The following is a 27,321-nucleotide window of genomic DNA, read 5'->3' as shown; positions in this document are numbered from 1 at the left end:
TTCCCTCCAAACAAAGATTATCAATAACACTAGTTTTATTATAAAACTAGAATTATCATAACCCTTATCCCCCATAACTCTAGCCTTCTCCCAAACGACCCATAAGTTATGGGTTCAAGTCTGGTGTTTTGCGATTAGTTTCACAAAATAGAGTTTATTCTAGATATCAATAATTTTCTTTCCCTAAATATCAAGTTTCTTCCTAAATTTCAATAATTTCCTTGACAAGTGTCAAAAAATAGATTTTATTCCAAACATCAATCATTTTCTTTCCCTAATATCGATTTCTCCAAAGACTTCAAATGTCAATTTTGTTCTTCTCGAATTTCAATAATGTCATAAAAGAGAGATATTGTTTAAAAAGAAGAAAAAAAAAAACTAACTAAAATGAAACCCTAACTTATTTCTCATCATTTGTTACAACAATATTCTGTAGGTATTACTTTTTCTTTTTTCTTTTGTTTTTTTTTTATGCAATTTTAAATTCACATATACATTACTTATGTATATATTTATTTTATTTGGCTTCAGAATTAAAGGCTATAAGATAATTTTTTTTTCGTTCATCTTTGTAATATATGTATCATATCAATTTACCAATAAGTTCAAATTTTTCTTAATCTTTTTAGTTTTAATACTTTTCAATCTATGTGATTGTCTTATAGCTTATATTGAAAAATATTTATTGGATAAGTTAGATAATAAACTTAACATGGATCAATTTCAAAACGTGAAAATTGGTAGAGTACAATTGATACATATTAAATTAATTAATATTTGGAGCTATTAATATTTTTAAACATTTTTTAGTTTGTTTATTGTTGAATAAAAAATTTTGGAACCAATCACAAATTGCCACATCATTTACTAAAATAATTATATTTTGGATTAACTAAAAATTGACATGTGTCCCAAATTAAATTTAAAGACAAATTGGACAATTCTAATGATGTCACATGTCTTTATTATGACAATTGGGTCAAATTAATTATTTTGGTTCAATTAAATATTATTTAGTTAGACTAAAATTCAATTGAGCCAAAAAAATAAGCTTAATTTAGTCTAAAATAAAATATGACCTAATCCATGTGATTGAGCCCATGGTATGGTCCTTGGACCAGAACAGACTCAAGTCCATAAAAGCCTACTCTAGAAGGTCTAGAGAGAATTCTCCCAAGAGATAGAAGCCTCTTCAACTCCTGAAGTCGACCAATACTCCAATTTCAAGAACATCTTCGAAGATTGAAGTTCATTTGAAGATCCAAGCTTTCTTCCAAGTCTCCAACTTCAAAAACACCCTCGAAGATTGAAGCTTTTTCGAAGATACAAACTTTCTTCCAAGACTCTAACTTCAAGAACATCACGTGCTTGACTTTCTCAAATCAAGCGTAAGCATCCAGTCGAGAGAGAATCAGATGATCAAATTCTAGAGATCGAACCACATCGCATCAAATAAACGCAAATACAACATCAACATAAGTTCAACTCCACGAATCAAATTTCTTCAAAAATTTCGTGTGAACATTTATTATATAGTACCCCTATATAATTTTTCTTTTGGATCCGTCACTGCCTATATAGATATCTTGTCCAAGTTTGTATTAAGTATGAAAGATTACAAGTTGTGACAAATGCTAGATTAGATTTGCTTACTTCTAACATTTGATTAACTATCTATTCTAGATAGTTCACATGAAAATATAATTGAGAAATTTGGTCTACAACATATAACCAATTCCTAATCACACGCTCCTAATTCATTCTTGAAAGTAAAAGGCTAAAATGAATAAGCAAACAAATCAATCAAAATGTATTTTATTAAATAGATAGATATTTATGAAAGAAATTTCGAACATTAACAACAAATACTCAACGACAATCATAATCTAATATCCTAAATCCCCAAGTTGAGTTGAGATACTATAACCTTTCGGGCCATTTATGAACTTAAATTAAAACAACTTGTACAAAGATATAACTCTAAAGATTTGTCTAGATCTCCTTGTATTATTCTGAATTCATGTGAGCGGAGCATGGTGGTGGTTAGTTTCTTTTAATGAATTGGCTTTTCACAAATAATAATAATAATAATAATATAAATCAACCTGTTTTGTTTCTACATTCGAACATAAATACCATAGAGAAAAAAGTGCATAAAAGCATATTCTAAAGTTTACGTATCAAAAGAGCTGTAGCTTAAAGAAAATACCGAATACGACACGACAATTAAAAGTTGCTTTTTCATTTCATTGCAAAAGCATAGACCTCAGAATTTCTTCACTCATTTTCCTTGTGAATGCAAACAAATGGCCTGCACCAGGTAACTCATGGTAATGAATCCAAGGAAGTTTTTGAGCGATATAACGTTGTAGCTTAACAGGCACGAGTTTGTCGTCGTCGCCGTGCCATAGATGAACAGATCCTTCATTCTTAAGAAATATGTTTTCAAGAAGCATTGGATCGAATTCCCATTTCCCAAATCCGACCATCAGGTCAAGGTGGAAGGATTCAAATTCTCCTTGTTGTTTCACATATTCCTGACCCACCAAAACAGAAAAAAAAAAAAAAAAAAAAAAAAAAAAAAAAAAAAAAGACAAAGTGATGCAATTTGTTCAGGAAGAATTTCTAAATCTACGGATCTAACATAAATTATAATTATACACAATGAAATCTAAGTCTTACAGAAGATAATTCTATTTCAATGATTGTTTGTCTCTGTTGATTGAGCGGAAATTAAGTCATGACATGAGGAAGTAATTTCAAGAGTCAAAACTGGCTAATTGAAAGGGTGTAAAATGTTGAGTTCAAAAAGGCTGCTAGTTCTTATCCTGGAAACAAATTACAAGTTACGACAGCAACAGCGCAAAGAAAGTGATTTTAGAGCTCTAAGAAAGTCAATTCTAACATACTCCAAACTATCGTTTGTCCTAAAGAATACTTGCATAAAGATTCAGAAAGTTGCGGGTACAAAAAAGTTTCTTGTAATAAAGGAGCAAAAATTGGGTGTAGAAACATTAACGACAAAATTCTATCCTTTCACCTAACACCTTTTTAGTTCAACATCTGGGGTTGGGGAATTCGAACCTATGATCTCTTTGAGAGGATATATGGATAACTAGTTAAGTGCATGTTGTTCTATCTTACATTCTTGTCTATCATTTTCTTTCGATGTTTGTAACTCTGTTGAGCAAGATTCTTAAAATCTGTTAAAGAAACTTCAGACATCCGGGAACATGAGGAGAAGTGCCAACTACAAGACTTTCTTAATAAACTTAGGCTTTCTTGAGGACTCCTTGTCTTCTCTTTTGCATCATTTTTCGTTACATTATAAAAGGTGGTGCCTCCTAATTCTTTAAAGAGGTGTGAAAGAGGGATTGGGAAATCAACAAGAAGAAAGAGACTCATTACCTGATCCACTGGCCTTTGAGAAGAGCGAATGATTTCAAGATCTTGACTGGAAAGGATCTCATGCCTACCGGATAAAATGCTCAAGGCAGGAAAGAGTTTCTGAGTGTTCCACCAATAAGTTAGCCATGGAAGATGATGAGCAACACGTTGTGTCCACTGATCCTCTGGTAGTTGGCTGGAAAAACCTTCCTTGGATAAGTTTGCAGGAAAACTAGGCCACCAATAGTTGATAACTGGACAAAGTAGAGATGCTCCTGCCAATCTGCAACCATCTCAAAATTGAATCTTTTATAGCAGAGATCAGGAAAAAATATTATCCCACCCCATAGTTATAGTGATGACTACAGCATTATAAATAATTAGTAATAGCTATATATGGTGATGCTCTTGAATGAGTTCCTGATTTGCAAGCGCCTACACACATTTGTCATAAGTATAAATGTATGAATGGAAAAACTTCAGATTTTACCAAATCAATAAGCAAAAATGTGTAGTTTAGTGATGGATACCTATGTGGGATATACTTAAGACAACCCCAGACGGCTTGGCCACCCATTGACAAGCCAATTACATAAAACTTAGGACCTAGTCCCAGTTGATCACCAAGTTCTTCAACATCCAATGCTAAACTCTTTACCGTTCGCTTTCGATGTGGGTCACTTTCTCCATATCCAGGTCTATCAAAAGAGACAACATAAACTCCGAGTTCCTCAAGGAAGCCCTGAAAGCAAATCACCAAAGAAGAAGGAAATTAACTATCTTACTTGAGTTGCAACAAAATTGAGGGAAAAAAAATACTAAATCCACGTTGAGTAGAAGCTGAGTACTGGAGAAGGAAAAATTCCAACTGCTGCATCATGTCTGCTATTAGAAAAGCCATGGATGTATATGATCTTGTACTTGGCAACTGTTCTTGGGACACCATGCTCCTTATAAGCCAAATGCCTTCCATCTCTAAGTTTTATTCTCGGTGCAGTTATCGGCGGACCCCCAACAGAACCACAGACTTTAGGAGGTGGAGGACGAATAGCTGAAAATGCCCATGCCGATAATCCAATCAAAATGACCCCTATAATTCTTAGGTACATCCCTGAGAATAAGAACAAGAATCTTCAAACTCAAGCTTATTAAGTTCCAGTTCAAATTTTCCATCATTAACTAACAGAATCAACACAGAGACAGATTAAACACAAGATTAAGGTTTAGAACCTATTAAAAACTTCTTAAAATACATATAGGATTTTAATCCGCGAGATTGAGAATGTAATCAACATCCTTATCATCGAAGGATTATCATATTAATGTTGAAAATTACAAAACTAGAAATAAGAGGTAACATAACATTTTCCATATTCCCGCAGAATTACGTTACAGAAAAATACCCAGAACGGAAATCTTCCCAAATGCCAAAATGAGAAAAAGAGAAGAAAATGGTATAGAAAAGCAAGAAAAGGAGAAAAAACCGAGTGTTGAGAGGTTCAGATTTGAAAGAAATGGCAGATTCGGGCTACTTTCTTGTGTGATGAGTAAACCAAAAATGTTTGGCAACTAGTTTCTTTTAAGTAAGAAAGTGATGTTGAAAAAAGGAAAAGGTAGTTAGGAAAATTGAAATATAGTGTGAGAAGGAAAAACGTAGGTAGCGACCAAAGTGTGCCATGACATAGGGCAAGGACGAAGAAGAAGGCCATGAGGAAATCGAAAAATGAACAAACAAGAGGCGCAGAATTAAAGAAATTGAACATAGAAATTTGTACATTATTTCCTTTTTCTGTCTTCTTCCAACTTAGAAAGAGTCAAAAACAAACCCAACCACTCTAACCTTACAACTTCCACGTAAGCAGATAGCCAAAAACATCACTTCATACTGATTAATTTACCTAAATTATTTTAAATAATAAAATTTCTCAAAAATATTACTTCATACTGATTAATTTACCTAAATTATTTTAAATAATAAAATTTTTCAAAAATATTTATAAATATGACAGAAACATATAAACCTTCTCTAAAATTGAGGAAGTCAACGTAGTATATGTTGCAAAAATATAATAATAAGGGGTATCTGCAAAAATAGCAAAAAGATTAATAATAATAGAGCATATATCACCACATTTTCTAAATTGCAAAAGTAACAAATTTAAAAGTTGATTACCCTTCGATAGTCATCTGATAGTCGTCTGATATCATTAATTACTTATCTTATTTGTCATATTTACGATATGCCAAAAAAGGTGATATAAACTGGTTTTTCTAAATTTTTTTGTCATCTGATGCAATTCTCCTAATAATAATGATAACGATAATATAGTTAGAAAATTCAAGAAAAAAAATAAAGAAAATGAAAGATTAAATATGAAAATAATACAAAGGAAGAAAGCAAAAAATTATTGATGGATCAATTTTTGGCAAATTACTTTTATTCTACATAGGCATCTACACTATTAAAAGTGTATGGTTACTTGACACATGGAAGAAATAAGTGATCTTATTTAGATATTAAGTGTCTAGACACGTATGAGCATCTACACCATTATTATTATTATTTATTTATAATAAAATCACAATAAATCTAAATATTTTAATAATGAAAATATTTTTGTTGGTTCATTTTTTCTATATTGAAAAATAGTCCACTAACCTATGTTTGCTTGTTTGTATCTTTCATCTTCTCCTGTACGATGTATATAAAACAATGTATTTGATTGAGGAAAATGTTATCAAACAATTATTGTAGTATTTGAATGATTAAAGTGAGCTTAGTCATTATTTGTTGTACTAAAAGAATAGAATAGTATTTAGGAAAAATGTTGGGATGAGTGTGTCCAAACTTCGTTTGATTGAATATGGAGCATGATGGCTGAAATTTGTTTAATAGAGCTTAGACTCTAAATTTAAAATAATGCATCAATAAGTTATTTAACTTTCTATTCTGTGTGCCCATAAATGTTTTACTTCTATTTTCTTTTCTTTAATATAACATATTATAGGATGAGAATGTTCAAATTAGACTATTTTGGTCATTAATATATATGTAATGCGTATAATTGATTAAAATTTGACGTATTATTAAATAAAAAATTGAAAACAATTCAATTAATAAAAAAATAAATAAATAAAACTTATGCCTAGGTAGCAATTAATATTTTTAAATTTTGAATATATCATGAATTTTTTAGATGCAGAATTGAAAATTTAATGACCTACTAGATATTAGATTACATGAGTTCTATCTCAAAATCAATTGACAACGAGAGAAGCAATAACTCATCAATCTTGTAAACATTATGAAATCTTTTCATTTTTCTAACGTGAGATTCAAGAATTAAAAGATATTGACGACGAAATCTACACAAGAAAAAGAACACTTGTCTTTCATTGACAACAACGATAAATTTATAATTCGAGAAGACTATGGTAGTAATATTAAAATAGATTGATATATATCAATTATATTTCGATGAGATTTTTTTAAGAAATTTAGTTCATTGAATTTGAACTTAGATTTAGAAGTGTACATAAGTTGAGTTGGAGGAAAATTATGGACCAACCCAAAGCATCCGAATTGGCCAGAAACGAACCTATCAGTTCAATATGTAAGAGTACCCGACCCAACTCAACTCAAAAAATTCGGGTTAGGTTGGCAGGTAGTTTTTTTTTTTTTCTTTTTATCTCTCCATAATTTATTTAGACAAATTTTCATATTGTTTTTCAATATGCAGGATGAACAAATTATTATCCAAGGTATAAGGTGACAAATATATATGTTATACATCCAAATTTCAATTATACAATGTCTATTCAAAAGAAGGTTTACTTTTTACTTGCACAACATGACTCTAATTTCTTCTTTATCCAATTTTCTAACCCAATCCAACCTAATACAAGATTCAACCCAACCCAAACTATAACAGTTTGGATTGAGTAATTCAGGTTGGTCAAGTTACCGGTTTTTTTTAAGACTCCTACTTATATTCAAATTTTTAATCTTAATATAGTAAGTATAATTTCTAATACATAATTCTTTGGTGTTTTTTCTTAAAAAGTAAATTTTAATCTTTGAAAGAATAAGTTTAATAAATCATTAAATAAGTAAGTAAGTAAATAAGGTTCGATTACACACCTATCTAATTTCACATATATAGATCAAATAAAATAAAATAATCATAAACCTAAATGTTTTGTTCTAAAATTTAAATCATAGAGATGAAGCAAAATTTATATATAAATGCTTAATTGTACAACAAATCATATCCAAATTCAACCAAATAAGTTAACGTGACATAGTTAAAAAAATATCTTATCTAACTATAAAAAGTAAAAAATAATCTAACTTATTATTTGTTTAAATTTATGACAAGTTTTAAAAACAGAAAGGGTAAAAAAATTGATGAAAACTTAAAATAAAAATGTTGTAAGAGTAGAAAATTAATATAAATTTATTTCAAAAATGTTTTTCAATAATTAAAATAAACAATTTTTTCATGAGAAAGAGAGTTTGAAAGAGGTTAGAAAGGAGTTAGAGGAAGAAGATAACAAGTGAAAGAAGAGAGAGTTTGTTGTGCAAAAGAGAATAAGAAATTTATTCAAGGGTAAATAGGGTTCTTCACTCATATTTTGTTCTAAAAATCTATTTTCTTCTAATCAATCCTAAAACCCCACAACCCCTTAAAAAATTGACTATATTTGACAATTTCCCACTATTTTTCAAAAGAAGAAACAAAATTTAGCAAGACTACATCTTAAACAAAAAGTGAGCAATACACTCTACCTTAACTAAATAAAACACGTTGACAAAATAGTGCTAACTAATTGCTTACAAGCAACATAAAATGTGTCATGTTTTTCTCATAAACATAAACAAGTTTATACATGCATTTAACTGTACAAAACATAACATGACTTGAAAAGAAAAGCTTTAAAATTCTTCATTCTTTCTTTGGAAGTCTCACGCACTAATCTAATGTTTCCTTCCAACCCTCTTCTTAATTCCCTTCTTCTTTTCCTTGCTTGCCGTCTTTTTGGCAGAACTTCAACACTTCAAATTTCCTTATTCCTTCCTTTGAACCCTTAAATTAATCATAAATTAGATAGTCATCCTTAGAGTCATCTTAGTTTGCTAGCTCCTACTTAGTGCCTTACACGTATAAGTTTAATATCTTCTCTAATCATACCTAATCTTAATTTAAGAATTGTATCTTGTTGAACAATCCTGATTAACGAGTCATCTCTCTTTCCATGCTTGACTTTACCTTGTGTAGTTCAGACTACTTACTAAATTTTCCTTCTCATGTTATCTTAACTAAGCACATCACCTAACTTTACTTTGCGTACTACCCTTCTTCGCATTGTCTAGCCAAAATGCAACCTTCTTTCTCAAAATGCGTCATCCTTATACTTAGCTTCCTTTACTTTAGAAAACGCGATGCTTATATTTAGTAAGTTTTACAACTTCCTTCTTCACCTCTTTTCTTTAGAACGTGGGTTTTACAATTATAGTTATAAGTTTCTCACAATTCTTAAATGATTCTCTTCTAAGCAATAAATAAATAAAGGTAGTATACAAATTTTTCCATAGGTAGTATCAGATATGTTCCCCACATCTCCAATAAATCATAAGAGACACGCCATTTATGACCTTAATGTTAAAAAAATGTCTTCCTCCAAAGTGTTGATAAAGGGAGAAATCATTGATGAGCTTAATAGAAATAAAGAAATAAAGAAATAACATCAAAATACACTTAGGGTATGTTTGGGGTGGGGTTTTAGGAGGAAAAGGATTAGGAAATTGGGCCAAACCGTGTTTGGCCCAAGGATTATGATAAAGGGGGATTAGGGTTATCCTAATCCCTAAATAACCCTATCATATCCTATTTTTACTTTTTTACAACTCTACATTACCCTACCCAAACAATCCAATCAAAAATTTATTATTGTTTTTTTAAATTACTACAATCATAACTCTTCTCCCAAACACATATTACCATAACACTACTATCATAATCCCTCCTCCAAACACATACCATCATAACACTACCTTTCTTATTTTCTCTCCCAAACACATATTACCACAACACTACCATTAATAATCTATTCCTCAAACACATATTATCATAACACTAGGATTATCATAATCCTAGGATTATTATAATCCTTTTCCTCCATAACTCTTTCCTTCCCCCAAACACACCCTTAAAGTTTCAAAATCGGCACTTTGACTCTTGAAGTTTGAAAAATAATTTTAAATGATAATTTACTGAGTTTGACCGTTAATTGACAAATGAAAATATCAAATTGAGTTAGATAGCCAACTTAATAGTTTTAAATTATATTTTGTACTTACATTGACGTTTCATTGTCATAATGCTGACATTTTCTCCCTTTTTTTTTTTCACTTGAGTTGAAGTTGACGTCTTTCACAAACCCAGTTTCCACGGTACCATCCTAGAGAAGGAGAACTCTTGTGTCATATATTGCTATGTGAAAGACAAAAATGAGACTATCCAATTAGAGTTTCGTTTTTCTGAAAAGAATATATGTACTAATTGAAACGGGTAAGTTTAGGTAAAGACGACGAAAACTTGATTTTTATTGGATTAGTGAGTTTTTGGCTTTTTGGTCTGTTTGAAACCTCATGATTCGGAGGTATTTCAATTTCATTTAGTTTGGTAAATGAAATGATTTTACAATCAGAGGTGATTTCAAATACTCTAATATTTCGAAATTTTATAAGATTTAAAAGGAAAGTATTCGATTACCTTGTCAAATTCTAGTTTTCCATTGTGGTTGAATTCTTAACTTTTCTCAAGCCAAAAATTTTAGATGAACTTATTTTAAATCTTTTTCATTTCAAACAAAATAATTAATTTAAATTCATTTTTCAAATTTTGAATTGCAAAATTTAAAAACATATCTTAAACTTTTTTTTTTTAATTGCAAGGATTTGAGTTTTTTTTTACCTTACAACTTGTTGATTGGTCAGTTGAAGTCGGTTTTTTAACAAACCCACCACCAAACCAACCATGAATAATTTAATAAATGTTCAAATCAACCTTGACATCGATGAGTAAGAATTAGTTGATTTGTTTTTATCAAATCGAATCAGTTTAACACTTAGAAATACATTTTGAAAATTCTCGATTTGAAACTTTTCAAAACGACCCCTCGTTTTTTGACCGACCGACTTCAACTTAGTTGGTCGACTCGATTTTTCAGTCTATCATGCTCACCCCCAGTTAATAAGAGAAATAAAAAAAAAGATATAAGAATTTCACCACTTATCTAATTAGTGTTTGAAATATAGGGTTCTTGAATTCCTCAATAATTATGAAAAGTAAATTAAAAAACAAAAGTAAGATTGAGTTTATTGATAAATATAAAAATAGAGATAGACGATAAGATTGAGTTTATTGATAAACGTGAAAAGATAGAAAACGAAAAGATTAAATTACACAATAAATGTGTCCTTTATTAGAGAAATTGAGTTGTTTACACCAACTCTACCAAGTTCAACCATGATTAGTAATGTTCTATTTCTATAACTTCACCCACTTACTTTGCACTTACTTTTGAAACCAATATAAAAACCAGATCTTGACAACAAATGACAAGTCATGAAAGCAACAAGAAATAATAACATGAAACATATGGCACTACTGTTCCAAAGTAAACTACAAATTTAAATAGAGGCATGGCAACTCTACCTTTAGATATAGTTAGACAATCTAGCTTTTTGTAGGAAAAGATTTTGTTGTATCAACCATCCTGAAGAGAGTGAATAACACGAGTTCCATTTCAATAAATATAAGTACCATCTCAAATTCAAATTACAAAATATAAAATATAGAAACAAAACTAAGACTTACTCTCACGGTATATGTTGTATAATTTAACTCATTCAATAGATAAGAGGAAAATAGTCATCACTGCACGATGGTTGAGTGCAAAAGAAGCCCATCGTATAGAAGTTAAAAGAGAATATAGTCAATATCTCTATTTCTAAAAGATAGCTTTCATCGAGTTCTAAAGCAAATTTATGTAAATTTAAGTAAAAGAAACTAAGCTTAACAGTGAATAATATTGAATCTAAATACGCGGATTTCTTATTTTTGCCCCAACCTTATTAGGAAAAGAAATAAAGTGGTAAAAAGGATTGCGAAAGATAAAAATCTTGTGTGTGTGTGGTAGGCCAACTTTTGAATACTAAATTTCTACCACCTCAATGCTGACTCATCATTTGATATTAATATCATTTTTCTACCAACTAAATGACCATAGCGTCATGATTTTCCACTCCACGTTATTTTTATTTTTATTCTTATTATTTTTTATTGAATAGAAAGTAAGTGTATAATTCAACTGATTGAGACAATATAACTTCAACAAAAAGGGTGGAGATTTATTGAAAGTTTTGAGGTTTAAATCTCCAGGTATGATGGCGTATATGTATAAAAAAATGTAGTAGCAAATGTGTACAATAACAACTTACATGTACAGCGTCATTAATCAACTGTGTATTCCATCAAGGATAATGGTAGGAGTTGTGAAGTAAACAATATTGACAAACGTCCTTCATCAATCAGGTTACCTTCACGTTATTTGATGAACCATCCGAAGTAGACCAGAAATTGACAAGAAAGGAGTCGATGATGATCTACAAATAAGAATACTTTCATGTCAATTGAACTGAAAAGGAAATAATTAGACACTCGAAGGGAAATATCTAAGAAACCTGGATTATATGTGCCGCAATACATGGAAGAACCAGCAAACCAGATTCACCAAGCGCGCCACGAAGCTGTTCCACAACTGCCACCATCACAGGCAGAGTTTTCTGCAAAAAATATACGTCGTATATGAGACTCCACGTTATGCTCTTGAGAGTGTCTAATATGTGTTCTCTTTTACTTTGCTTAACAAGTGATTCAAAAGGTGCCCGTAGCATTTTGTTCAACTATGACAGTATAACAAGTCTATTGTACTTATCACATTAGTGTCCATAACATGTTGAACACATGACTTAAACTAAAGTGTCCATGCTCGAGATGACGAGATCTGCCACAGCCATACACAAAAGAAAGGGAACTCTTCTTTCTTTTTCTTTTCACCCCATAGATATGTGATAACAATCTTACAAGTGCTATAACAATCTTATGAGTTTGCAGAAGCACTACAAAATGTGCTTATGAGTTATGCTTACGTACCTGACTTGCCACGAGCAAAACAGCACTAACATTTCTTCTCTTTGAGAAAACAGACTTGTTACCACCAGAAAAGGCTGCTAGAGTTCGTATACCAAGAGCATTAAAGGCCAATAAGGCGATATGCAAGAATCTGAAAATACAACAGTGTATCAGACTTTAAGCGGCATCAATCTGAAAGAAAATTGTGCTTGACCAGTAAACTCAATGCTTTATTGGGCAAAGATTAGGAAACTAGGAAGGCTTTTTAGTTGCTTACGTTCCCATTCCTATGGCTGCGAGAAATATTTCAGGCTTGACCATAAGAAGTAGTGACCTTGATCTGCTCACTTGCATCCATGGCACCTGATCTTAGAATGTTATAGTCTAGTTGAAGAACAAAAATTAACAATTCCATTAAATTAAATATTGGAGCATGTAGAGCCTAATAATTATTTGTAACAACGTGGCTACCCATTGGAGCATGTAGAACCTAACAAACATTAGAGCATGTGGTTTGATTTAACTTTTCAAGTGTTCCATTTTGAAAATAAGCCATTTGAAAAAAATTGAAGTGTTTGACAACCACTCAACATAGCTTTTGAAACACATTCAAAGCATACTTTTTAGCATTTTTATCAAAAGAGTTTAGATAAAAATGACTTTTAAAAAACATTTTTTTCTTTATGCAATCCAAACAAGCCCTAGCAATTAGTTTTACTTTCCAGATAAACTTAAAAAATAAAAACTGACTATAGAGCATCTTGAATTTACAAATAGACAAATACAATTTTATAGAGAACAATACTCAGAGCAACCATGAAGTGAACAATGCCAACAATAATAATGATAATAATGATTCGTGTCTCACAAGACTGAGAAGAATTGCGCTAATCCTTGGAAAAAGCTTTCGATTTCCATCAACAAAGTCAGCCACTCCTGAAATGAAGATTACAAAGAAAAACAATAACTGCACATTCGAAAACAATTAAGAACAATAAAACTAATAATAATAAGGAACGTTTTCAAATATAGCAAAATGAACAAAAATATTTACAAAATACAGCGAATTTTCAGATTCTATTAGTGACCAGACCATCATTGACAGAATTTGAAATTTCGATATATTTTGTAAATATTTTCAGCTGTTTGTCATTTACAATAATTTATCTAATAATAATAATAAATTAGGGAGATTCTGTGGTTAAGTTCTTTGAGATTTCTTCTAAAAAATTATCCAAGGTTAAACATTAACGATGATGGGCAACCATCCTAAGGTTAAGCGCAGGGGCATGAAAGGAATTGCTCACTAGACAGCAATTGGAGAGAAGGGGAAAGATACTGGGGGTTCCCACTAATGATGGGGTTGGGGGTTATCAAAGGAATGTTTTGGGATTGGTGTAGGTAAGTTTTATTTTGTAAAAAGTTGTTGAAGCTTTTAGAGGGAGAAGTTGCCAGCCTTATCGAAGGTGCTGGGTTTTAGTGTCTTGTTGCTTTTTTGCTTGTTTGGTTATTACTCTTGGTTTGTTTGTGAACCTTATCTTTGAATATCAATATACTGTCACAGAGTGCTGCCTCTGTTTCTATCTTTGTTGGATTTTACTGAGTTTCAGGTGGAAAATCCTAACAGAAGTTCGAACACTTCATGCAATAGCAAAGAAGCAAACTTGAACTCAAGAAAGCGAATGAAACTGACAAGAAATCACCTTTGAATGACTCTCTCAAGATCTGTCAAAGGTAAAGAAAAGGATGGGATAAATAGATAATAAAAGCATTTAATAACAAAGGGAAAAAACAAGTGACATAATCATATTTCAAAAGCTATTTACTCGTAAGACCTATCTCATGGTATACCAAAGAACTTTCTGCAATATCACGGTCTAAAATAAAGCTTTTAGCAAAAGAATAAAAGATAAAAAAAGCAAAGGGTAAGGAGAAATAGGAACACCCTCTTTAAAACTGAGTTGGTTTTATTCCTTTATTTATTTAAGTTATAATATAATGCCCCTTTCAGGTTACAAAACAGCTAAATTGTGGATGAGTCGTCTACATTGTGAATACATCCAGGTTCTATCACATTGTTGCAAATAATTTACATGAACAGACCAAGTTGAGAAAGCTATAGATTGTTTGTATGCGTAATTGGAGATTAAAGCCTCGTGCTTTTATATTGGCCTAAGATGAGAAGTTCCTTGTCACAAGAAACAAGTCAAAATAACTATATATTCGTTTTTAAACAACTTCATCACAAACTGCTACTCTATGTGTCCCAACCATCCATACTTACAATTATAACTAGGAACTGTAAGAAGGGAAGTAGAGCAAGCTTTGGGACAAACTTCTTAGAACGGTCTCTTCAAAGAAAAATCAGTTTACCTTCCCAAAAATGAGAGGAATCAGCAGGATAAGTACAAGACTTCTGAGTAACTCCTTTGTTGGAACGGCAATACCAACTCCAGCAGCTATAAATTTTGATATAGAAAATGGAATCTACAGAAAAATTTAGGGAATGAAAGTCAACTTTATCTAGATGATAGTAACGTAACAATTAAACAGAACACATTGTCTCAAGGAATAAAAGATAAAGGACACTAGAAAATACATGTCAACTCTGGCTGCTTCTATGCCCTTTTCAAGTGTGAGGAAAAATGTCGTGAAAGTAGGTTTATGAAAAAGAAAAAAGAGAAAGTAGCCGGAAAGAAAAGCTAGTTGCCTTAAACTGCACTGACACTGATAATCAAATATATGGTTAATGATCTCTTCACATAAGGTGATTTTTGTGAATTCTGCAAACATATACCACAAGGTCTATATAACCTAACTGTGTACAGAAGCATGTATGGAGCAATCCTCAATATTTAAGAAAGTAATGAAAGATCTCGAATTAGAGAGACAGTATGATGTTAAACACCATTAAGTATCTGACACGGGAAGCAAAATTATCATAAACTGAGATACACGGTAGTAGGTATCCGGTGGTTGGTTATGGTACTAGAATAGTACATGTACATCCACTTTACATGCAGATTATACTTGATCATATAAAAGAAACCACGGTAGTTTTTTTCTTTTTTATTTAATAAATAAACCATAGTAGTTTATTAAAAACCACAAAAGACCATGCTTTAGAATCAATTTACAATTTTGGAACTGATTGATGAAAAATAGCTCTGAAAGAGGATTTAGAAAACTAGTACATTGATTCTTTTCAGTTTATACGATTCTTTTCATTCTTAGATATTTGAACAAAAGAAAGGTAAGGATATTTCAAAACTCACAGCCAATATTCCTAACATATTTGATATCACTGTCATTGCCAGAGCAAGTGCAGAATTGCCACCAGCAAGCTGAGATTGAAAAACAAAAATGCAATAAAAACAGAGATATTTAACTTCTTTTTTTTTCTGTGGGAGGGGGAAGCAACTTTGTACCTGAGTTAGTGCCACACCACTTGATAATGTAGTAGGCATGCAGGAAAATATTGCTAGTCCTATTAAACAGTGGAGAAACAATGGGTTAGACTGAAGGGAAAGTTGGTTCCTTACTCAAAAAAAAGAGTAAACCATAAAAGAAATCCCGGAGTAGCATATTGATCTATATTAATGAAACTGAATTTCATGTCTATAAAAATATTTTCAAACGCATTGTAAGGTATTTGCAACTTTTTGGGAAGTCAGCATATCTTCTTAGAGTTCCACACCAAATTAGAAATATTGAACTTCTAGCAGTCCTCAAGTTATTAGAATTTCTGCCTTCTTCCCTCAATGACCATTTCCTATGACAATAGCATCAATTTGAAGCAATAGTAGAGATCATTTTACTGCTAGATACAGGATTAAAGTGAACACACTCTACCCTAAGAAGACACTGTACACCAAACACTCATTACAATTCATTGAATACATTCTTCCCATCCGGAAAACGCAGAACACTGATGTAAATAAGTATATTTTAAATAAGTAAATGTCTGTTTGGTAGAGAATCCAGATTTTGTTTTAAGTTATCAGATTCATTGAGTTCAGCATATATGTTTTTTTGACAGACAACCCAGATTCTATTTCTAAAAACTGTTTACGGAATCTGTGATCCAAGCTGTACAAATTCTGAAAACAACATTTCTACATTTTCATTGTATCCATAAATTGAATTTTACATTTTAAAATGCAGAGTTATATTAAATACATATAAAAACATTTATAAATAGAATGGCATGTATGATAAATCATATAATATTACAATATAATAATTATATAAATATTTTAGGTTAAATTACACATTTGACCTCTACGGTTTTAAAAAGATAGAATTTAGTCCATGTGGTTTACAATTAGAATTTAGTTCCTTCGGTTTGATAAAATTATAGAAAATTGTCCCGTTCGTAAGGACTATACATGAGATTTTGTTAAACTACAAAGGCTAAACTCTTACTTTCTCCCGGACTAAATTTGCAATTTAACCAATTTTTTAAATATAAATTATGTTCATACATAAATTAATAACGGTTTATTGTCAACTAATCCTTAGTTATAAGTACGATTAATTTTATGATTTATAAATATATAGTGTTGAACACATTTAAACATTTTTTAAAATTAGAATCTAATTTCTGAATCTGTACCCAAATACATATCTGAAAATACAGAATGCAACTCTGTTTTCATCAAATGCATTGTTTTCAAAATTTTGTACCAAACATACCCTAACTGATTTTTCAGTTATCCACACAAATGGTCCCTTGATTTGGTTGAGGGCCTTAAGGCTAACTGGATCACCGAGTAGTAAATACTAGGATGCATATCCCACGGCACAAACCTTTATTAGACCAAACTCTTGATAAAACGATGACTATCTATTCCAAATTAATATTATACCAATATAATGTTCATGTTCTAAAAGAAAACCATTTAGAATTTTCAGCTAATGCAAGTATTATCAAATTATACCTCATTTTAAAATTGCATATAATAGTTCTAATTTTTTCTTCTCTAAACACAACAAATGATAGATTAAAAGTATGACACTTTCATCATGAAGCTAGCAACTTCAATTTTCAAGCAGAAGATGGACCAAGAATATCTGAATGGCTAAATGGTCCTTTTTTTTGGGATAAGGGACATGATAAAATTTCTAACCTGTCATTCAACGGCTAAAAATAATTTCATAAACAAACCTGTTACAAATTCTTGAGGGTGAAGATGAATTTGCAATATCAGCCTGGAAAAGTACGGAGTAAGCAAAAGAATCGAAACCTGACAAAAAACAATAGAAAGAGAGAGTGAATACAAGCTCAACAAATATACCGGAATTAATACAGCAGTGCAAATGACCCATGCATTGAATATGCCATAAAATCTTCCCATGAACAAAGCTGGTCAATTTATTTGGAAAAGAAATGAGCGATAAGAAAACATCCTTGTTACTATAGAAAGGAACAGTCAAAAAGACCAAGATCCAACTTCGAGTTATTTCTTGTAATAATCTCTTAGATCCCTTCATTTATGCCAACCATGAGGATTGTAATTACTAAAAGAGCAACTATCAGTGTATCACACCCTACCCCCAAAAGGTATCTGCAACTCAAGCATCCAAATTCAGTGTACAAAACTTAAACATCCAACTGCACTGTAGAAAACCGTAGAAAACCTCTTCAAACTAGATAACCAAGGAGGATGAACAGTTAAAAGTCTAAACTGATAATGAGTCAAGTAACACGAATCACATTATCATTCCAAATACATGCCATTGGGAAATGATGAAACAGACAAAAATGAATTTTAGTGGGCGGAAAGTCACTCTGCCAACATTAGAAAGGTCGTATAAGCATGGACTTTAACATACAAAAAAAGAAAAGTATGAAGGGGGAAAAACTTAATTGTAAACAATATGAAAATGCGAATATACTCAAAGAATGAACTTACGAGGAAAAAATACAATGGAAGATTATAAGTGAGAATCATACAAGCCCATAAACTGCAACAGGCCACGCTTCAACTGAGGCACTAATTTCTGATGTACGCAATGTCAACCCTGAGTAATAACAAGTAGTATAAAATAAAGATTACATAAAAAAAATATATACATTTCATGTGAATAGTTATTATTAAGTTCCTAACCTGAAATGACAAATATCCCAAATGTGCTAAACTTTGAGAGATAATACCTATCAGCAAGACATCCAAGACTTGGATTTGCAATTCCTACTGCTACACCAGTGACAAGAGCTACATATTGAATTGAGGAACAAGCATACGATAAGCTGACAGAATAAATATAATTTCAATTGAATGGAAACAAGAAACAATAAGTATTTAACTTACCTAGAGGAAGAAAATTATTATTTGCAAAAGTCGATAAGGTCTCGAGCCAACTAACCCTATTTTCCGAACCCGAAACACTGGCAGGTTCGTTTATTCTTCCACCATCGTCTTTCTGAATCACAGTGATAAAAATCTCGTATTAAAGGCATTACTTGCAGAGAAACGAAATGGATGTATGAGTTTCAACATTGACAAAGAATCAAAGGGAGAGAACACAACCTTATCGGGCAATCCGCAGGCTCTGATGGGACTGTAACTTTGGCGTTTACGATTCAAAGCGAGAGAAGTGGAACGCAAGAGTGCGACATTATAGGAGAAATGAGAAATTTGAAAAGAAAAGGCCGGTGGATTGCTCCGATGAGACGAAACGTGAAAGAGGGATTTGGTTCCCACGAACGCCATAGCCATAGGAGTGTTAAGGAAGAGAAAGGAGTGAAGAGTGAGATAGTGAGCACTCTAGGCGTTGGATTGCCATTCGACTATCAAACGAAGCGTGATTCGCATGGACGTCAAAAAATGGGAACATTTTGAGAACTAACCCATTCTGGAATTTTGTTTCTCTATCAATATCATCAATATTGGTTGAGTATTTTCTCAATTTTCTCTATCAATATTGGTTGAGTATTTTCTCAATTTGAAAATGAAGGAATTTATCAAATGACTAAAATATTCTTAGAAGCTCAAACGTCACATATTCTCACAAAATACTAAACACTTAACATGTGCTCATTTTGGATGGGGTACTTTTGAAACCCTACACCCTAAATCCTAAACCTTGAAACTTGAAGAACTCATCTATCCTCTTAAATCTTTTAAGGTGAAGTACTTTTAACGATTTCATAGTTTAGGGTTTAGTTTACGGTTTATGTTTTCAATTTTTAGTTTGAAATCTTAGGCGGATGGAAAATTTTATAGTTGGTGGTCTAATGTAGTTAGATGTAGAACATTATTTTAAGTCAATCCATGTGGTCTCTTTCGATGAATCTTGACGATTTCATCAATTTGGGTCCGTTAGATGAAGAATCTCGATCGAGATCTATGAAATTGCCCGAGATTCGTTGAAAGAGTCCCAAGATCTGATACATTTAACATGCATTTTGCGGGGTAATCTTTGGGACGATTTTGCCCGAGATTAGACTGAGATTACACCACAGAATGCATGTAAAACTCCTATCTTGTGTCATCCGGGGGCAATGTTGCCCGAGTTCAATTGACATTTCATGTGGTTTTCACTCATGATTGGAGATTACCCCCAAGTTTTAACACATAATACTTTCTTTTTTATGTTATCTATGTTTTATGTTTTGCATATGCCTCTTGTGACCAAAATCAACTCCAAGGACTTCTTCCTTGCAAACTTGACATGTTGTTCGCCCCAATCGAAGACCATGTCAAGTATAAAAAATAAGTTGACATCCAGAAAACTTCATATGTTTAACAAAATCGTCTTTGGACACTTCTAGGATGTAAAGTTGGTGTTCAATAGACCTCTGTGCCATTACATTTTGTTTGAGAGAGGTCGAGGAGAGACGAGATAACACAATTAGTTTTAAGTTACTAGGTGAGAAGGTCTCCTTCAAGCGGGAGGATTTTAACATAATAATGTGGTTGGGGTGTAGGCCCAGACATGAGGTTTAGTTTAAACAGGACAAAGTCGTTCGATTAAGAAGGTTATATTTGGGGGATAGGACAAACATGAATGGGTTTGAGTTGGACAAGGATTACCCAACCCTTCAGTTTGAGAGTGATGAGGATGCGGTCAAGATGTTCATATTCTACTTCATCAAGCTTCCAATGATGGGCAAGGAGAGGAGGCAACACATGGATTGGATGATGTTGGGCCTGATTAACAACTAGGAGGACTTCATAACTACAACTGGGGTAAGTTGGTATGGTCCAAGACATGGATTGGAAAAGTGGCCTTGCATAAGAAGAAACCTATGAATAACAAGTCCCTAAAGAAAACATGACTAAGCATTAATCAGGAACTCAGACAACATTGCATCGGAATGCCACGAGATAAGCGTTTTACATGCATTTTGCAATGTACCTCAATCTAATCTCAATTGAAATCGTCCCCCAGATTACCCCTCAAAATGCATGTAAAACGCATCAGATCTCGGGACTCCACCAATAAATCTTAGGGAAATTTCATAGATTTCGATCAAGATTCCTCATATGCACAGGCCTAGATTCATGAAATTGTCGAGATTCGTGGAAGGAGATAAGAACACCAACTACGTCAGAATGAGCCGATATTAACTTAACATCCAACTACATCAAAAAACCAAAACTACACAGTTTTCCATTCGCCTTATATTTCAAATAAAAAAACTAAAAATTTAACCATAAACTATGGAATCATTCAAAGTAATTCACCTTGAGCGATTTGAGTTCGATGATGGCTTCTTCAAATTTGAGGAAGCAAAAATTAGAGAAATTTGTTTGATTTTGGGAGTAATCTCATTTAGTTCTAGGCCAAAATGAACAAAGTATTTAGGGTTTAGGGTTTTGTGAGAATATCTAACGTTTGAGCATTTAGGGGTATTTTGGTCATTTGGTACAATGCACAATCTTGGTATCGTGCTTGATCGAGATGAATGGAGAAATTACGTCCAGCACATTTTCTAAGCATCTTGGACCAATGTTCCCCGAGTTCATTTGGTAAAATTATGTTATTCTCGATCCAAATTCTCCGAGATTGCTCCGAGTTTTAACACCAAATACTAAATGTGCTTTATTACCTGTGTGTTTCACATTGGATTTTAGAATAATTTTTCTTACAAACTTTTGTTCCTGGGAGCATCATCAAGAACGACCTTAAAGAAATTGAGATTTAAATTAATCTACATTATATTTGTGTTATCTATTTAATGGAGTGTCTATCAAACAAGTCAACCAACAACCACCTCAACTACATCCTCAAATTTTGCCGCAAATTCAACTTAACAAACATAAAGTTATTAATATATGTTGGAGAATCATCAAGATAAAGTGAAACCGAAGAAATTGTATGTAGACACTTTTCAAATCACGAGTTGTGGGATGCGCAGACGATAAAATCTTTGGATCAGAAGGGAAGTTGAAAATACGACATATAATTAATGAGGTTGGTACAATTAAATTAAGTGATTTTTATTCGTTTGCAAGCAAAAATGTATAGTTCTCGACCAAAATGAGCATGTTTGGGGTACCGAAGTTGTCATTCGATAAATCCCTATATTTCCATATTTTTTTAAAAAAAAAACAAACAATCTCAGTGTTGAACTTGACCAAGAGAGTCGAGAAGTTACGTTGAAAGAGTTTTTTTCTTTAATTTTTAAAGAAACTTAGTGTCAAGTTCGATTGAGATTGACCGAGAAAAACAAAACTACGAGTTTTTTTAAAAAAGTGTGCTATTTCTTAAGTTTAAAACTAAAAATATGGGGTGTAACTCTACTCCATGTTTGATTCAAAGAGTTATGTGGGTTTACCACTAAAAAACATCAATTTTATATTTTATCAAGTCCTTAAATTGCAAACCTCGACACTTCACAACTCCTCAGACTTCATAACTTTACTCCTTACTATTAATAACTTGTAAAAATACAAGTTATTATGATCTTTTAAGTAGAATAATGTAGCAATTAGGCGATATGAAGGAAGATAATGCGTAATTAATTAGGTTGAAATAGAACAAAGGTGTTATGCAAGTAGCAAAAGATATAAATGTTTGTTTTCACGATCTTTATTGTCTTAACGTAAGATTTTAATAAAAAATATGAAGCGAGCTAAAGAAGTACATTAGGCGACATATGCACGTGTTAACCAATCAGGTGATGAAGAGATTAACACTAGGCGATATGAATCACTAGAAGACAAAGATGGTTGGTGAGAATATCAGATAAAGAAGGAAAAGACATCGATTGTGGAGTCGCATAGCAATGGTCAGAAGTCAGGATATGGCAACCCATACCGTGTCAGCATGTCCCATCAACTCAAAGCCTATAAATACAAGATTGCCTCCTTTTTCGAGTGCATGTGGATTTGTGGAAGACGAGCTCAACTTCATCCTTACGATTTCTTCTCTTCTTTAGGTGAGAACTTAGAGTGAGCGATGTAAATGAATTCAAATTCCATTTTCCCCTTAGTGTAATAGGCAAAAATGAAGCCGAAGAACATATGAAATTGTGTTATGAGGCTCAACTCATTTATTTTCCCTTCATTTTATACTTTCTTTTAGTGTTGATTTACGAGCCAAACTCCATGGCCAAAGGACCTAAAGTTTTATTTATAAATGCAAAATATTATCATTATCATTATTTCATCTCTTTACCTATCGTATACAAGCGTTCCATGAAATTGTAAGAGTAGTTCATTGAAAATCCACAGGTTACTGATTGTATGCTTCAGCAATGCGACAAAGTTGAGAACGAATATGAATAACAGTTGTCTGTTAGTGTTGGATCCCCACCTTTGAAAAGCTCGAGCACAATTTTCTAATATGTGTTGATGAGATAACCCATGACACATTGAAACTGATGCCCAACTCCTTAAATTAGCTATCAACTTTCGGCAGTTGTCATGTTGTTGTGTATTGAACTTAAATTTATAATCACAATATCTTCCATAGTGACCCAACTCAATATACGAAGGCTTTAATAAAATAGCTATAGGTCAGTGATTCGGACACTCTCAATCAAGATGAGAGATGAGCGCACAAGCTAGACAAAAGCAACATCGCCAAAAAAATGACTAACCTGGCATAAATTCAGTCAGATACTGAACGTCGATTACACCGGGTGAAAATATCTTTGATGGAGCCCAAGTCTCAAATATTGCAGTCACTCAAAAGAGTTCGAAAATTTTCCACAAACCCTGAACCACCAACATAGAGGCTGGGGGGGCACCTGTCCCCTTCAACTTATCGGTTTTTACATTTTTAATATAAATTTTATATACGTTTTATAAAGAGGTTTTTTAAAAAATATAACAAAACGGCAAAATATTACATTATATAGAACAATTTCGAAAACGGAAAAAGTCCATATGCCTACAATGAAAATACCAAAAATGCCCCCCGTCAACATACAATTAATTGGTGGTAAGCGCGTAAAATATTTGATACACGATATTGTGCCAAGATCTTTTAGCTTTGGCTACACGATCGTTTATATTTGACTACCAAAATCTAAACGATTTTTTTTTTCAAGATTCTTTGTTGTACGGTCGTTTTGATTTGATCGTTTAAATTTGGGTATCCAAATCTAAACGATTTTTTTAAAGATTCTTTGGTATACGATTGTCGTTTAAATTTGGCTATTTTATATACATGATCGTTTAGATTTGAGTACACAATATCCCAACGATTTTTTTTCAATATTTTTTATATTTGGTACACGATGTTGAATCAAATAACAGTTTGAAATAAAATAAAAGAAAAATTATTGAAAAAGAAAAGAAAAAGATGATGGAAACGAAAAGAAAAATTGCAAGAGAAAAAAGATAGAAAGGAAAGATAAATCTGGAATATTAAAAAAAATAATTAATTTCATAAAATTTTTGATTTTGTTATATTTACGAAAAAGTCTTAATCAGGATAAGGGGATGAAATAGCAAAGAGGGAGACACAAGTTAATTCTCTTAGGTGTGAGTTTGAGTTGTCCCTGCCACTCTTTTTCTCTTTTCTTTTTAACTATTCAATTTCTGTAGATTCTGAAACTTGCATTTAGGTAATTTTAAGATGATCTTTTCATTCATATACATATCATGTCATTCATTCACGAGTAATATATGTAATAAATTGGTTATTACTTTTCTAGTGTTATACCAATATATTGGGAGATGTTTTAAAAGAAAAACAACACTGGAGACTAACATATTTTTATTGTTATTATTATTATTACACTTAAAAACCAGTTTTTAAAAGTTAATTCTATTTTAAAATTTTCTCACATGCAAATATATAAATAATTTATCGAACTTTATTAAATTATTCTCGAAAAGGGAGTTGTTTAAAATCTTATATAGGAACTTTTATAATTTTTTTAATTAATATTATTTAATTTAGATATTACAACAATGTATCTTATATTTATATAAATGTTAACTTATGGTCCATTTGGTAACGTTTTTGTTTCTTGTTTTCTGTTTTCTGTTTTTAAAATAAAAAACAAGAATATGTTTGATGACTCTTTCTTGTTTCCTGATTTTATCCGAGCTGATTTATTTTTTATTTTATTTATGTTATTTTATTCACATTAAACAAAAACATACGTCCTCCATTAAACATAAAAGGTAAAATTATCAAAAGTTTATTCATTTAATAAAAAAAATACCAGTAAACAAATAAAAGTAATAACATAAACATAAAATTGTATCTATATCATTTAAATGTTGCCCAAATTTGATTGGCAATATCATTTATCACTCGGGTCGGATCATTTCTCTTAGATGATGTCGACTCACTTCTTAATTTATCAATTTCAATAATCTCATCGATATTTGTGACATCTAAAATGTAATATTAATTTTAAAGTAAGTTATTATGTCCTCAATATTCATAATTGAAAGAAACAAAATAAAAGTTAACTTTTAACTCTACTACCTGTGATACTTTAGAGAAAAACCTACAACGAAAACTTAGATCCACGCAAAAAAGAAGACGAGAACTATGGATCCGACGAAGAGGATAGACGAAAACTTTGAATCCAGCGAAGAGGAAGAGTCCGACTTGTAGAGGAAGACGATGAGAGGCGAAGAGGAAGACGGTGTGTAGAAAAAGACGATGAGAGAAAGAGGAAGAGGATGGTTATTTGGGGAAGACAATGGAGATAAGAGGAAGAAAAAGAAAACCACGTGAAGAGGAAAATGGAAAAGGAAAAGGAAACCAATAGAAAAATAATTGAGAAAAATGAAAAGGAAACCAATAGAAAAATAATTGAGAAAAATGAAAAGAAACCAATAGAAAAATAATTGAAGAAAAGAAAAAGGAAAGCCACACAAAAATAATTGAGGGAAAGAAAAAGGAAAGCCACACAAAAGTAATTGAGAAAAAAAAGACGGAAACTAATAAAAAAAATTGATAAAAAGGAAGAGGAAACCAATAAAAATAGTTGAGAAAAAGGAAAAGGCAACCGGTAAAAATGATTAAGAAAAAAGAAAAGGAACCAACATAAATAATTCAGAAACGAAATGGAAGAAACTATTTTTTTTTCCAATAATTCTTTATAAAATGGAAAGTGTTTCTACTTTTTTTAGAACGAGAAACAAGGAACGTTACCAAACACCTCTGTAGGCAAAACAGAAATAGAAAACTGGGAATGAGAACGTTATCTAACAAGCCTTTACATACCTTTCAAATTTTAAAATCGTGTCTAACAATTCTTTTATTAAACCACTAGCAAATTTAATTATATATTACCAACACTCTCAGTTACTTGTGAGCTTAAATACAGACCTCCTTACACCACTTGCTCTAATATCATTTTAAACCATCAATTCACCCAAAAGCTTAAGCTAGTGGCTAAAGGCAAATTTAATTATATATCACTAACATCTTTTAAAAAAATTAATATTTGTTGTAAATATAATTATATATTGTAAATGTGTAGTATCCATAACCTAGCTACTACCTACTTATGTTATCAATTGTCATATAACTCTCGTTCAATTCCGTGTTGTAACATTCATCCTATTAAATTCCCTATTATATTTAACATATACCTTTAACAGTGTGTGGTATCTTTGTTGGATACACACCACAGTTGAGTTCAATTGTTTTCTATATTTTCTTTCTTCTCTACTCTTCTTTTTTGTTTAGTTTCTTTATTCTTATTTATAACAATATCATGTAATCATAAATGTCTATAACTTATTCATGAACCCTTTAAATTTTGTCTCTAATTGAGCCTTAAAATTTAAATTTAGTAAACAAAAATAGTATATATCAATGAACAGTAAAGTCGAAGAATGGATTCTCGTGGGGACCCGTTTTCTACACCATGACCTCACCTCCAAATGGTGCCGATAGGATGAGAATGAGGGTAAATATCATTTGTAGGGAGGGAGACGAGGAACCCTCCTTTGCCTCAACCCTGTTACCAATCCTTGTATTGTGCCCCCATATAAAAGTTTTGGCTTCGACACTACTTCAACGTTGATCACTGCTCCAAGCTTTCTCATAATCCCATAAGAATCTTTCCCATCGTCACCAATTAACTAAAAAAAATACACTTGGACCAAATACGTACTTTTTTTGCATCAACCTACAAACTTGAGGTACGTTCACGAAAAAAAGAATGAGCAATCTGAATCTTCAATATGTAATTTGTCCATACTATCACAAAAATTTTGAATAAAAAAAGGAAGAGAGTGGATATTTAAAACATGGAGTCAAATTTGATTATGGAGACTTGGACCAAACACTGGTAAAAGTTAAT

At 31.8% G+C, this 27,321-nt stretch overlaps 2 protein-coding genes across 5 annotated transcripts; both read right to left on the bottom strand.

The window, feature by feature from the left end:
* Window positions 1-2,076: 2,076 nt before the first annotated feature.
* LOC103495960 (uncharacterized) lies at window positions 2,077-11,157 on the bottom strand. Its single transcript, XM_017046387.2, has 6 exons — window positions 11,109-11,157; window positions 9,749-9,849; window positions 4,236-4,498; window positions 3,918-4,129; window positions 3,409-3,670; window positions 2,077-2,537 (listed from the first exon to the last, which is right to left on the bottom strand). Exons 2-6 carry the CDS (start codon window positions 9,765-9,767, stop codon window positions 2,247-2,249), a joined length of 1,047 nt encoding a protein of 348 aa, XP_016901876.1. The 5' UTR covers window positions 9,768-9,849; window positions 11,109-11,157; the 3' UTR covers window positions 2,077-2,246.
* Window positions 4,475-19,510, bottom strand: LOC103495958 (probable sodium/metabolite cotransporter BASS4, chloroplastic). 4 transcript variants are annotated; one of them, XM_051091563.1, is made up of 17 exons: window positions 19,121-19,510; window positions 18,902-19,013; window positions 18,698-18,805; window positions 18,544-18,611; window positions 17,755-17,833; window positions 16,016-16,074; window positions 15,863-15,931; window positions 14,961-15,074; window positions 14,291-14,312; window positions 13,456-13,523; window positions 12,865-12,950; window positions 12,609-12,738; window positions 12,137-12,238; window positions 11,993-12,058; window positions 11,271-11,330; window positions 11,109-11,169; window positions 9,830-9,849 (listed from the first exon to the last, which is right to left on the bottom strand). In XM_051091563.1, exons 1-15 carry the CDS (start codon window positions 19,307-19,309, stop codon window positions 11,328-11,330), a joined length of 1,275 nt encoding a protein of 424 aa, XP_050947520.1. In that variant the 5' UTR covers window positions 19,310-19,510; the 3' UTR covers window positions 9,830-9,849; window positions 11,109-11,169; window positions 11,271-11,327. The 4 variants fall into 4 exon arrangements, with proteins under 4 accessions (XP_050947519.1, XP_050947518.1, XP_050947520.1 ...); XM_051091562.1 differs by lacking the exons at window positions 9,830-9,849; window positions 11,271-11,330 and adding an exon at window positions 4,475-4,498; XM_051091561.1 differs by lacking the exon at window positions 11,271-11,330 and having other exon boundaries at window positions 9,763-9,849.
* Window positions 19,511-27,321: the final 7,811 nt, after the last annotated feature.

This window comes from Cucumis melo, chromosome 11, assembly GCF_025177605.1.
Source record: "Cucumis melo cultivar AY chromosome 11, USDA_Cmelo_AY_1.0, whole genome shotgun sequence".
NCBI lineage: Eukaryota > Viridiplantae > Streptophyta > Magnoliopsida > Cucurbitales > Cucurbitaceae > Cucumis > Cucumis melo.
Note: the sequence above shows the minus strand (reverse complement) of the source record. Positions and strands in the feature narration are given on the sequence as shown.